The 14,348-nt window shown below is 42.0% G+C and overlaps 1 protein-coding gene across 7 annotated transcripts in view; it reads right to left on the bottom strand.

The window, feature by feature from the left end:
- Positions 1–14,348, bottom strand: part of LOC137371434 (sestrin-3-like) — a 152,612-nt gene that overhangs the window by 37,325 nt on the left and 100,939 nt on the right. For all 7 annotated transcript variants that reach the window (XM_068034027.1, XM_068034028.1, XM_068034025.1 and 4 more), the window contains one exon: positions 1,799–2,020. In XM_068034027.1, coding sequence (XP_067890128.1) covers positions 1,799–2,020 — 222 coding nt within the window. The remainder of the gene's footprint in view (positions 1–1,798; positions 2,021–14,348) is intronic.

The raw sequence follows: 14,348 nt of genomic DNA on the forward strand, positions 1-14,348 counted from the left end.
TAAACATTGTACAGACTGATTGGTAGAAATTTTCTCATTAAAAGCTTGCCTTTCTCAATTTCATGAGAGGTATTTAATGTCCATGCAAGCTTGGTTATCAGGAAAATATCTAGACAAGTAATCCTTGGCCCACTCACTGAAATCCAAGGTTAATATACACTCAACTCACTTTCCTTCTGAAGAGTTTTCCTCACTATTTCATAAAACAAGAGTGTTGACTCTTCACTAGTACTATGTCTCCTGGTTACATTACCAACAATTCTACTTTCCTTTGGCAATACAATAATAATTATATAATTTTTAAAAGTAGACAGCCTTATTACAGCCCACTGTTTACAACAGCTTCTAGAAGTACTTTACTGGAGCTGAATAATCACATGGATCTAAAACAGCAGTTGTTTTTTGCTGAAGATTATCTAAGGAAAACCTGTTTTTTTGCAGTTTAGCCCAATATGTTAAAAGTCAGTGAAATTAATTCTTAATACTTAATCTAAAGAACTAAACTTTTCAATGGATCACTGGCCTGTTACAGCTTGCCCCTCCTAAAACCAAAGGAAGATTTGGTGAGCAATTTATGAAGACGATTTCTTTGCATTGGAAGTTAGTCCCAACAAGTTGGGGAAAATAAATCAGAATCCAAATATTACATGAAGAAAAATAAAATCCTGATCAGCCAGCAAGTTTGCCAGTACCAAAGTTCAAGATTTTAGTTCCACATTTCCATGGATGTTCTCCTCAAGCACTTGGAATTGTGTTTTTGAGCCTCTTTTTTGAAACATACTTTGGTTGAACAGAGGAAAACAAAATAACTTTTTAAAACATGAAATTTATTTAAATGCAAGGATGGTTAATGACCTCTGCCTCAGATAATTATTTGTAAGAAAGCATTCTATCCTGCAACACTGTGAAAAAATTTCCCCTAATCTTCCTCAATTTTAAATTGATGACTTGTCACTGACTCCCCAACCTGAGAAAAGAGAGTTCATATTCACACTTGAAAAGTCTTCATGATTTTAAAATCCTAATAAAACTCATCTTAGCTTCCACTGCTGCAATAGAAACAGTACCAATATTTCAAGTGTCTCTTCAATCTTTTTTTTAAATCCCTAACATCAGCATGATGAATCTTTCCATTATGTCCTGTCTATAATGGGTATCCAAATCTTCACATCGCACTTTTAATTATGGCTGAACTATTGCCTTATACAAATTCTCTCTCACCCTTTGGTTTAGATCATAAAATATCAAACTTTTTCCAGTCTTTTTATCTAGAATTTTGAGGCTTAATTTTTCATCTTCCGACATCATTTTATATTATTCTTTCTAGCCAAGTGAAGACTTGATGCAGAGACTCAAATCATAAAAGTAGAAATATAATGAGATCTATGATAAAATCTTCAGTGAGAATGAAACTTAAATGGTCAGAAGGACAGAGGCAGAAGTAGGAATGAGGCAAAGAAAATGCATTTGCAGGGACCCAATAGTTTCTGGGCCAAGAAACTGAACACTCAAATTTATTGTGCAGGTGGTTTTGCAAATTAGATTTCCCCAGTGGCAGAATTTTTTAAAAATGTATCCAACTCAGGAATTGTACACTCTGGAAACTCTAAAGCAGCTGTTTGAAGTACAAGGTCAAATTAATATTTCTTCATGCAGTGAAGTAATCCTCTCATTAAAAAGGACTCATTACTTCAAGGATAAAAAAATTAAAAATCAAAGTAATGAATATAATTTCATAATTCTATTTAAACACTACATTGTTGAATAAAATGAAGAATCCTTGTTTGCCTACACTAACCCCAGGACTGCTGCACATAAATAGGTCATCTTCTACGTTGCTCTCATTGTTGACACTGCACAGACAGAGGGTGCTCTTTGCTGGTGTTCTATCTTGGTCAATCTCTGGATTAATGCCACTTCCAAAGACGAAGCTTGCTAATGCATGATAATGTGCCAAAAGAACCATGGCATGTACCAACTCAGCTAAGGACCAGCTGTTCTCCCCAGTTTTAAGCAATTTCTAAAAATGAAAACAAAATAATATTAGCACAATTTTTTTTTAGCCACTCAAATTTTATGCAAGTGAACAGTTTCTGCAATGCACCTACTTTCTTTCATAAAATTGGTCAAATTAACACTTAACACTTGCGGGCCTCATTGCTAAAGATGGTCACTAAAGTTTATGAGCACAAAATAGTAATAATGGCATATAGATAAAATTGTTCAATTTGTTGAAACATTATTATTTTATCCATAAATCACAGGTTTTGGACAATATACAGACAGAATCAGTCAAAAAAACACATCCAATACAAAATACACAATTGCTACTGAAACTGAAAAACGCTAAATCTTTAAAATTCAATAGGTGGCTCAGTGAGAGAATGGATTACCTGGTCTGTAACTGAATGGAAGATTTGGATGATCCAGGTTCAAACCCAGTCTGGATCTATCCTTGGCCCCCTCCTATTTCTCAACTACATACTATCAAAAAACACATGAGATTCTACACATACGCTGACAACACTCAATTCTACCTCACGACCACCTCTCTCAACTCCACCACTTCTGATTTTTCACGCTTCTTGTCAGACATGCAATACTGAATAAGCAGAAATTTCCTCCAACTAAAGCCGTTATCTTCTGTCCCAGCCATGGCCTCCATTCTCTAGCCACTGACTACATCTCTCTTTCTAGCAACCGAGGTGCTGAACCAGACTGCTCGCAATTTGGCATCCTATTTGACACAAAGACGAGCTTACAACTACGTACCCATTTCTTGCCCAAAGCTGCCTACTTCCATCTCTAACATTGTCCATCTCTGCCTCAGCTCATCTGCTGCTGAAACCCTCATCCATCCCTGTTACTTCTGGACTTAGGCATTCTAATGCTCTTGATTCAGTCTCCCAGCTTCCACTGTCAATAAACCCAAGCTCATCCAAAACTCTGTTGCTCACATCCTAACCTGTGTTAAGTCCCATTCACTTATTATCTGGATGCTCGATGACCTCCATTGGTTGCTGGTCCAAAAACTTTATAATTCGCAGCCTTGATTTGAAATCCCTCTATGGCCTCACCCCTCATCACCAACTTCCTCCAACCTTGCCACCCTCCAAGATCTCTGCGGTCCTCCAATTTTAGTCACCCATGATTGGTGGGTGCCTAGGCCCCAAACTTGAATTTCTACCCCAAGCCTCTCCAACTCTCTCAAGATGCTCCTTAAAACACACCATTTTGACTAAGTTTTGGTCATCTATCCTAATATTGCCTATGTGGCCCGGCACCAAATTTTGTTTGATAATGTTCTTGTGAAGAGCCTTCGGATGTTTAACTATGTTAACGACGCCATATAAATGCAAATGATTGCAGTTGCGCTAAATAAAATAATTTCAGCTCGGATGGGTTTTTTTTTTAAAGAAAACTAATATTGACAAGCATGCAGAGCCACAAGATTTTTCTTTTTAAATATTACTAACTGATAGCCTGAAGTGTTGCACACAGAGAATGAAGACATATGTAATAGTCAGGTAAAGCAGGGTTAGACAACAGTGTGAACATGAGGACTGATGGGAGAAAGAGAGGAGGAAGTTTAGTTTTCTACAACCTCATCAGGTGTGCGATGCTTGGAGAAACTGGGGAGGGGGAGGCCAAGGTTATGGGTGGAATTCACTGCTCAGTGGAGTGGGGGTAGTCACAGGTTGACTGGATTAAAGTAATACTTGGTATAAAGGGTAGCAGAGACCAAAATGCAGATGAGTGGTGGTGGTGTGTGGGCAGGGGGTGCATTGTGGGGTACAGGGGAGTTACTATTATAAAGGCTTATTTACTGCACAGGGTGCAGAAGCTGTTTAGTTGAAGGGATGCAAACACAAAAGGAAGAGGGATAGAATTGGTGGCTGAATAGCCAGAAGAACTGCCAAGCAGGTACACAAGCAAGCATGCTAGTGGATGGGCAACTGTACCACTCACAGCTGACAACAAGTTGTGGGATCAATGACCTGTCAGAAGTGGGAAAGGAAAGAGGTGGCAACGCTGTGTAAAATATAAGACTGGCATGTTGGATAAACTCTCAGTAGGTAGTAGCTGTTGCACCCTAATACCATACAATAACCAATCATAACAAGAATCATATTTAACTGTTATAATAGTATCACCATAGATGGAACCCGACATGAGTTATCAATCCACTTTAAAACAAAATGTGATCCACTCAACTTTAAAAAAAAAAATCAGATATAAATACTTGATCAAGGTAATGTTGATTGAGAAGGAAATGCATACTATTATGACCAAGGCGGGAGGAGTGCACTGTTAAATCAGTCTCACTTCTTCACAGGTCACAGCATTTCAATAAACTTTGCCACCACGAAACAGCCAATTAATTACTCTATTTGACCTCAGAATAACACACACCAACCAGGTTTCTTTAATCAACAACAAAATGAATGGTTTATTATAAAAATAAGTCTTAACCAATAATGAAGTAAATCGATATACAAATTGAGATATTTAAGGTCTTTATTTTCCCTAGCCCTCATGCACACACACATACATCCAAAAACCAGTTAACCAGAAAAAAAAGGATTTTGGTTTACAGCTGTTTCAAAGGAATGAAACAAAAACTTTTACTGAAGATAATAGAAGGAAGTCCTTTGGTTTGGTGAGATGTCCCAAAGTTGAACAGTTGGATGCCACTCGGAGTCTTTCCGGGTGAGACTGATAAACAGTCTGTTTGGGTAGGCAGAAAAATTCAACTACAGAAGGCCTCACATGAGTCTTTCATCAGGTATCAGCAACAAGGATCTTCTTAGGGCTTACACATTGTTGCAAAGTCCTTTTTTAAAAAAAAGATGCAAGATTTCTGCAACCATTCAGAATAAAACACAAGAAGCAACAGTACAGCTTGATGCAGGGATTGTTCAGAGACAGGAGGCAATAGGAATCTGCCACATTTGAAACTGGGCTTCTTCTCAAGAGATGCAGAATTTCTCCTCTCCAAACAGACACAGCAACTGACTTTTTCACAATCCTAATGTGAAACTAAACTTCAACAAGCAAGTCACATGACAATCATAAATCTTGGCCTGTCATTCCCCTGCTGAGTTGTTTGGAAACAGGTGCCTTGCGGTATGTATATTTCACTCAGTCCAAAACCACAAAGTTCAGCAAGTTCTCCAAAATTCCAGAAGAATCAATGTAACTGAAATCTTTTTCAGTCTTTAAAAATATGGAATCCAAATTTTAAAACAAAAAAAGGGAAATCCACATAACACCTCCACCCTTGGTGAAATGAAATGCCATTTTTGAATGCGTTTCATTACAATGTAATAAAAACAGATGAAAACCTTTTAAACACATTCTCACGCTCATGCGCCCCCCCCCCCCATTCACTCTATTTGTACTTAACACAATTTTGCTTTCTACCATCTTTACTCATATAACTCAATAAAGTTATATTTGTGACAAAGCATCTGCAATAACATTATTTTTCACAAAATATGGACAACTTTTAAGTGATAAGGCTCTAACAGTAAACTCCATTGGAATATTCTGGCATTCTGGGTTTTAAATCTTTCCACAAAGATTAATGGATTACGGTCAGTATACATCAGTGTTCCTCTGTCATCAAGGTGGACATACACTTCAAAATGTTTAAGAGCCAATAACAGACCTAACATTTCTTTTTCCACGGTAGAATTTTTTTTGGTGACGATTCAGTCTTTTTAAAAAAAGTATCCCACCATTTTTTTTTTTTATGGCCAATTCATCATCTTGTAACAGCACTGCACTGACCCCCAGGTCACTAGCATCAATTGGTACCTAGCAAAATTTGAAGCAGCAAACACTGTTCATTTGTCAAAATGGCCTTCCGCTTTTCAAAAGATGTCTGGCACTCCCCTGGTTTTACTACCTTGGTTTTTATTTTTCTGTAGCAAGTCTAGTAGTGGAGTACTGAAATTGGGTACAAACTTTCAGTAGAAGTCACACATCCCCAAAGACCTCATGATTTCACACTTAGTGTTAGGGATAGGGAACTCCACCAAGACTTGTACTTTTGCTGTTCTTGCAACACTTGTCCTTGCCTCACTATATATCCGAGGTAGGTCACTCTTGCTTTCGAGAATTCACTTTTTGCCAGGTTTACCACTAAATCAGCTGCTTGTAATTTTTTTTTTTAAGACAGGGTTTCTAGCTGTTTCAAGTGTTCCTTCCAAGTGCTCCTATATATTAGCATATCAAGATACACTACACAGTTGGGAACACTGGCAAAAAATGCCCCAGCAACCTTCGAGACTAATGAATCAAGTGGCTACCACTGGGGCTTTTTTTTTTAAGCCCAAATGGCATCACCCGGCACTGATAAAGACCGTCTGGTGCGACAAAAGGTGATATTTCTTTAGCTCGGGATGTTAAAGAAACTTGCCAGTATCCCTTTAACAAATCTATCTTTGTAAGAAACATAGCACTGTCCACTCTGTCAATACAGTCTTACAAGCGAGGAATTGGGTAGGAGTCTGCCTTTGCTACGGCATTAACATTTCTGTGGTCTATGCAAAGTCTGGTTGACCCATCAGGTTTAGGCGCTAATACTATTGGTGAGCTCCAGCTGCTTTGACTAGGTTCAATTAAATTGTTTTCCAGCATGTATTGGATTTCTGATTTTACTTGGGCCCGTTTATCTGGACTTGAGTGGTAAGGATGCTGTTTTATAGGAACGGATTCCCCTATATTCACATCATGTGTGGTTAAGGTTGTATATCCTGGCTTATCCCTACACACTCTTAAATGCTGTGTGTAGCTTTGTTAGGTCTTCTCATTGTTCTACATCTAAATACGAAAGCATGGTGTCCAATCTTCCTAGCAATGCCGTATTAGCTAACCGGATAGTGGGAGGTTCAATCTGAGAATTGTCTAGGCCTCCTTCTGCCTCATCCTCACTATCCCTCTCATTCTTCCCGGACCCTACTTCCTGACATACTTGTGCTTGCTTATCTGCCTCCCTGTGATAATATTGTTTTAACATATTGATATGACACAGTCGACTCTTTTTTTGGTGATTTGGATGGTCAATAAAATAATTTACCTTACCAATTCTTTTGACCACTTTATATGGGCCACTGAAGTCTGCTTTTAATAGTTCACTCTGTAAAGGTAATAATACTAACACTTCATCCCCTGGTTGAAAGGTTTGGGTCTTTGCATGCTTGTCTGCCCATTTTTTCCACAGCAGTTTGGAATGCTTTAAGGTGTTCCTGAGCCACATTGCAAGCTTTCATGAGCTATGCCTGGAACACAGATACATCGGGCTGAATTTTACCGGCCCCTTGACGCCGTGGGGCATGGCGCAGGGGCCAGTAAAATGCTGCGGGGAGAGACCCGCGACGTCGAGATGGGCCCGTCGCATTTTACTGGTGGCAGGTGGGACCTCGGTGCAGCCCCCCCCCCCCCCGCCACATAGCTGCGGCACCACAATTAGCATATGGTAATGCTTACTTAACTATGCTGATTATGCAGCCCGCCGCCTCTCCACCAACACTGCCGGATTTTTCGTTGAATGGGCGGCCGTCACGTGCCATCCCGTTCACGATCTGAAAAGACAGCGGGTCCTCACTCTGCATTATGGAAGAGGTGGGGTGGAAGATACACAAGGGTCTCACTCTGCATTCTGAAAAGGAAGGGGATCTGGGATTACCGGAGGGAAAACTGTGCTGGCATGATGGGATGTACCATGTACCATCCCTCCGTTCACAGTGTATGCTCTGTGTTCGTGAGGGGGCAATGGCACACTAGGCACCATGTGTGTGGGGAGGGTGCCAGAAAGGGCAGGAGCATTAATGTTTTATGGATGGTGGGGGCAATCGATTCAGCTGGTAGGGTCTTGATGTGGTCATGCTGTGCCACTCAGTGTTGGCCAAGATGGGAAATACCATGGCACGCCACATAGTTGATCCAGGAAAGCAGCTGATGTACCAGTCAACACCAACCCATCCCCTGTTAGGAACCTTCGAATACATGCAGGGTTCAACTTTATCACATGGAAATAGGTTTGGCTCATCCTACATTATGTGATCCTCTGCACGTGAGGATCTGTATGCATCAGAGGCAATACCCACAGGCAGGTGTGATCCACGTAGAGGGCCCCCGTCGTGAGCAGCAGCCCCCCAAGGGGAGCCCGCTGTTACGGTTGCCATGCATCTACAAGCCCCACATGACATGCCATCAGATGTCAGAGCACCAGTGTCAGAGGAGATTGCGCGTGTAGAGAGGGTGGTGACACGTTTCTGTGCCCTGCTCAAGGATGACCTGCAGCACATGGGCTCCGGTGGACATCCCATGCCTTTGTCCCTCATAGTGGCAGTGGTTCACACGCCTGACACCTCTGCAGCCTTTCAGGGGCCCACCAGAGACCTTTGTGGCGTCACACAGTCAGCAGTGCACCGCCTCATCAGAGGTCACCAATGCCCTGCACTGGAGGGCCAGTAAGGATGTCTACTTCAGGACGGACTTTCACAGCCAGGGCCAGTGGTTCTGGCACCATGGCCGGAGAATCATAGGTTATAATGTTCATAGACTGCACTCACGTGGCTATCAGGTCTACTGCCAGGCTACCACCTGCAGACATCACCATTAAAGGAGCCCTCTCAATCTAGGTGAAGCTGGTATATGAATACCGCGACTGCTTGCAGCAAATGCATGACTGCTTCTCAGGCAGCTGCCATGACACCTGGGTCTTGTGCCAGTCCCGGCTGCCAACACTGTTGACAGAATTGGCTCAGATGGAGGGGTGGCTTCTTGGAAATAAGGGCTATCCTTTGCAGACATGATTCCCAACACCAGTGAGAGACTCCACCACTGCTGCAGGAGGAGAGATACAACGCCAGCCCGAGTTACCATTGAGCAGGAGATCAGCATGCTGAATGAGCGCCTCCAATGCCTGGATGGATAGGGTGATGCCCTGTACTACGGGCCGAAAAGGCCAGCTCCTTTCTTTGCAGCTCTGCACAACTACGCACCCAATAGGGGCCAGGCCTAGCATGATGAGGAGAGACGGCAACAGAATTTCTCCTCAGATTATGAGGACGCCGATGTCCTACAACATGAAATACACATGGGAGGGCAGATGGCACCCAGGCTCTGCACGTAGGGCTAGCAGTGAGGTAGGGACGTACAGAAGTGGCTTATCAGACAAAAGCTGTTTGCTCCATAGGAACCAACATGAACTCTGCAAGCCACACATCACCATCGCTCACCTGCTGTGCGCCAGTCGACACCTGCAACATCCCAGTGTAAACCATTAGAGGTAGGTAGCAGCTGACTGAGCCAATGTCCATGTCAATGAGTCCGTGGAGATGCTCATGAGTAATGGTGGCATGGCAATGCTATTATTGCATACGTTGGCTCTCCTGAAGGGCCAACGGTGCAAAGGGATGTGACATTGGCGCTACATGCTGGCACACATCATTCACAGAGAAAAGGACACACATGTTGGTGAAGAACACTTCGTGAAAGATGTATTTACATTGCTGTGACACCCGTGCATTCCCATTTGTGTCAGTGTGTTCTCTGTAAACCTCTAATACCTCTTATGGTCTATTTAAGTCTCACGTCCTGGAATGTGCAAAATTAAGATTATTCACCCAGGTGTGGCACGTCTGCAAGAAGGAATGTTACACTTGAGTGGGACAAGAGGATCACAACTTCACAGGACACTGGGACACAGCAGAGTAAGTATGTGGCAGCAAAGCAGAAAGTGCTGTGGTAACTCAGCAGGTCAGGCAGCATTTGTGGAGAAGCAGAGTTAACTTTCAGGTCTGTGAACTTGGACAAGTTAACTCTGCTTCTTTCTCCACAGATGCTGCCTGACCTGCTGGATTTCTGCAGCATTTTCTGCTTTGTTGCCAGATTGACAGCAGCCCCACTCTTCAGCAGTCAAGTAAGTATTCTTTGACAGCTGTCAGGAAGCAGGTGCTGGAGCGCTTAAAATAGGGCCCCAGCACCTGCTGCACAACTGTCAAAGACACTCACTGTGCCGAATGTCCCGCCTCTCCCCGCCTAATATGGGGAGGGAGGCTCCGCACCGTGATTCTAATGAGCCTCCGTGATTAATATTGCGGGGGCTCGGCGGCTGGCGAATGTGGGCGCCCCACTGAATTCAAAGGGCGCCGCCGTGGGCGATGGCGCCCCAATAAAATTCATCCCATCGTCTAGTACAAAAGATTCATCCCTCTGTTCTAAAAACCTTTCTTTGATTAGTTTTGGAGGACCTCTTATCACGTGTCCCGAAACTAATTCAAAAGGACTAAAACGTGTAGACTCATACGGTGAATTTCTAGTGGCAAACAAAAGAAAGTCTAACCCTTTATCCCAATCATGGGGATATGCAAGACAGTATGCCCTGATCATTGCTTTGAGAGTTTGATGGTACCTTTCTAAAGCTCCCTGTGTCTGTGAGTCATATGCTGAAGACTTTAACTGCGTTATACCCAAATTACCCATAACTCCTAGGAATATTTTAGACATGAAATTGGAACCTTGATCAGATTGAACTTCAATTGGTAATCCATATCTAGTAAAGAATTGGGTGAACTTCTCTATTGCTACCTTAGCAGTAATGGTCCTCAAGGGAATGGCCTCTGGAAATCAAGTAGCTATATCCATGATAGGTGAGTATATATTGGTGTCCCACTTTTGTTTTCAGCAAGGGTCTTACACAGTCTACCAATACCCTACTAAATGGTTCCCCAATAACTGGTATGGGAATTAGAGGTGCCGGTTTTATGGCAGGTTTCGGTTTTCCCACAATCTGGCAGGTATAGCATGTTTTACAAAACTGCACCACGTCCTTGGTAAGACCAGGCCAGTTAAAATGCTGACTTATATGTGATTTGATCTTCCGGATCCTCATATGTCCTGCTATAGGGATTTCATGAACTTTAATAATTCCCGGTGATACTTAGGTGTTACCACTACCTGTCGAACAACTGTCCATTCTTCATCTGTAGGTCTGTGAGGCGGTCTCCGTTTCCTCATCAGAACCCCATCTTTAACATAATAGCCTTCTGGAACTCCATTTGCCTCAGCTTCTGTCAGAGATGATTGTGCCACTTGATTTAACTCTGGATTAGTTTGTTGTGCTGTGATTAGAGATTTGTTAAACAGTTCGTTTGGATTATCTAAATCCCCAAAGAAAGTTTCAGATATTTGGCTGGCTGTCTGTAGTGCCAATTTTACCTCCGACAATGGAACTTATTTAGCCATTGCCCGAGTTACTACACATGCAGGAAATATTCCTGGAACTTTTTCCTGTAATTGTTTGATCTCTAACTTCACTTGGTTTCTCTGTGCTACGGGAGAAACTAATACTTTTACTGTGGCCAAATCATTCCCTAGGAGGTGGTCAATTCCATCTACTGGCAAACTACGGACAACTCCTACAGTTAGCATCCCAGACATTAGTTCTCTCTCTGGGTGCACTCGATACAAAGGTACGGGTATATACTCCCAGCCAATACCATTAACTAAAAAATTAGCATTCAGTGCGATCTCTGGTGGAAATGTTTTGCTGGGGAAAGGTAAAAGAATTTGGGTTGCTCCTGTATCCCCAAGTATAATTATAGGTTTTCCTGCCTCACTTGAGAGATATGGAGTTACTTTTCCTTTCGACAAGAAGTTCTTATAACCTACAGGTATCTGATTCTCAACCCCTGCACTGACATTGGTTTTTGTATCTGGTTTTACAGATGCTGTCAAAGCTACCGCCTGATCTGCTGTACTCTCAGTCAAAGCCCCTATCTCTGCATTAGCTTTGTGTACCCCAACAAGTCCCATGGGTTTACCTTGCAACTTCCAGCATTCTAAACGAAGATGTCCCTCCCACCTTGTCACAACACCACCACTTCGGCTTGCGAGCCTCACTTCTACCCTCAGCACCTTCCTTTCTGGCCTGGGGGGGGGGTGGGGGTGGGGGGGGGACTTCTGGGGCGTTCCCAGCTGTCCCTTCTTGTCGCCGGCTACATGCTTTCCTTTTACTCTCCCACCTTCTATCCTTCTCAGGTTTGTGGGGGTGAAGGACAAAGGGTTTGGGCTTATGCACAAGGGCAAAAATCATCAGCGATTTCCGCTGCCTGTCTGGACCTTGAAACTGTTTGGCTCTCTACAGGAGTTCTCACTACTGGAGGGAGTGAATTTTTAAATTCTTCCAGGAGAGTCAGTTCTCTAAGGTTCTCATACATTGCTCCCATCTTTACTTCTCATATCCAACTGTCAAAATTAATTTGCTTTTACCCTCTCAAATTGTACACAAGTCTGTCCAGACAATCTCCCGAGGTTCTGAAACATCTGTCGGTAAGTTTCAGGGACTAACCCATACGCAGCAAGAATAGACTCTTCAGAAAGCATGGCATAAACTTCATGAGCTATGCCCATCAACCTGCGTTGCATAAGCAGTGTCCAGCTTTCCGTTGGCCATTTCATTTGTTTGGCTATCTTTTCAAAAGAAATGAACTCAGACCTAGGGAGAGGTTGTAGAAATTTAAACAACTTTTCGCTCGGTCCTGGGCTGGATTCATATTCTTCCTGAACAGAATTTCCGCTGGAGTCAAGAACATCCTTTTGTCTTGGTTCCATCTCTCTTCATTTGAATTCCCTTGCTTCTCTTTTGCTTTCTCTCTGAAATGCTCTCTCTTTTCCCCTTTCCTCTTTTTTCAAAGTCAAGTTTTTTCAATTCTTTTTCAGCCTCACATTTTCTTATTGCTATTTCTTTTTCCCGTTGAAACCTGAGTTTTCCCCATCTCCTGCTCAAATTTTTTCAGTTGCAGTTGAATTTTAGCTAATTCAACTGCCTCACCCTCTGACTTACTGTCCTCTTCTTTCAGTTTCAAATATTGGACTATTACTTCAATTATATCTGCTTTTTAAGCTCTGGATTTAAATTTTAACCCCGATTGTGCTGCCAAAACCTTTTATTTAACCTCAATTAAGACTCTCAAGTCACTGAGGGGTACATTCTCCTTCCCCAGAAAATTTTCAGCGATTGCTACAGACATTCCAGTGGTGTAGAATTTACCCCATTACACAAGAAACCTAGTTCCTTTATTTTTCTTTTTCAATTATTATAACCCCACTTACAATTGAACGTTATCAGTGTTGGGTGCAATCCTGACAAGAGCCCCCAATTAATACATTATGACCAAGGTGGAAGGAGTGCACTGTTAATTGAGTCCCACTTCTCTACAGGCCACAGCATATCAATAAATTTTCCCACTTACTGAAACAGCCAATTAGTTACTCTATTTGACCCCAAAATAAAGCACACCAACCAGGTTTCTTTAATCAACAACAAAATTAACTGATTATAAAACCAAGTCTTAACCAATAATGAAGTAAGTCTATATATGAATTGAGATATTAAAGTTCGTTATTTTCCCTAGCCCTCATACACACGCACATACATCCAAAAACCAGTTAACCGGGAAAGAAAAGGGGATTTTAGTTTGCAGCTGTTCCAAAGAAATGAAACAAAAACTTTTGCTGAAAAGATATAGAAGGAATTCCTTTGGTTTGGTGAGGTGTCCCAAAGTCGAACAGTTGGATGCCACGCAAAGTCTTTCCAGCCAAGGCTGATAAACAGTCTGTTTGCGCAGGTGTTCAGAGAAATTCAACTACAGAAGGTGTGACATAGGTCTTCCATCAGGTATCAGCAACAAGGATCCTTTGAGGTCTTACACATTGTTGCAAAGTCCCCTTTTTAAAAAAAAAGATGCAAGATTTCTGCAGCCATTCAGGACTTCTTAAAACATAGGAAGCAACAGTACAGCTTGATGCAGGAATTCTTCAGAGACAGGAAGCAATAGGAATCTGCCACATTTGAAATATAGGGTTTCTTCTCAATAGATGCAGGATTCCTTTTCAAAGAGAAAGGTGAGCAGGTTTTCTCCTCTCCAGGCAGAAACAGCAACTGACTTTTTCACAATCCAAAAGTGAAACTAAACTTCAACAATCAAGTCACATGACAAACCTAAATCATTGCCGGTCACTCCCCTGCCGAGTTGTTTGGAAACAGGCGCCTTACAGTCTGTATACATTTCACTCAGTCCAAAACCACAAAGCTCAGCAATGTCTCCAAAATTCCAGATGAATCAATGTAACTGAAATCCTTTTCAGTTTTTAAAAATATAGAATCCCAAGTTTTAATACAAAAAAAAAGGAAATTCTCCAAATAATGTTTATATATTATAAGGAACATGCCAGGTTTTACTAGAATTAAGATAACTATATCCTATAACTAACCAGTTTGCAAAAATTTCCATACAACCAGCCATTAAATTTTGCATCCGAACAGAAACACC

This window comes from Heterodontus francisci, chromosome 6 (genome assembly GCF_036365525.1).
Source record: "Heterodontus francisci isolate sHetFra1 chromosome 6, sHetFra1.hap1, whole genome shotgun sequence".
In the NCBI taxonomy this organism is placed as follows: Eukaryota; Metazoa; Chordata; class Chondrichthyes; order Heterodontiformes; family Heterodontidae; genus Heterodontus; species Heterodontus francisci.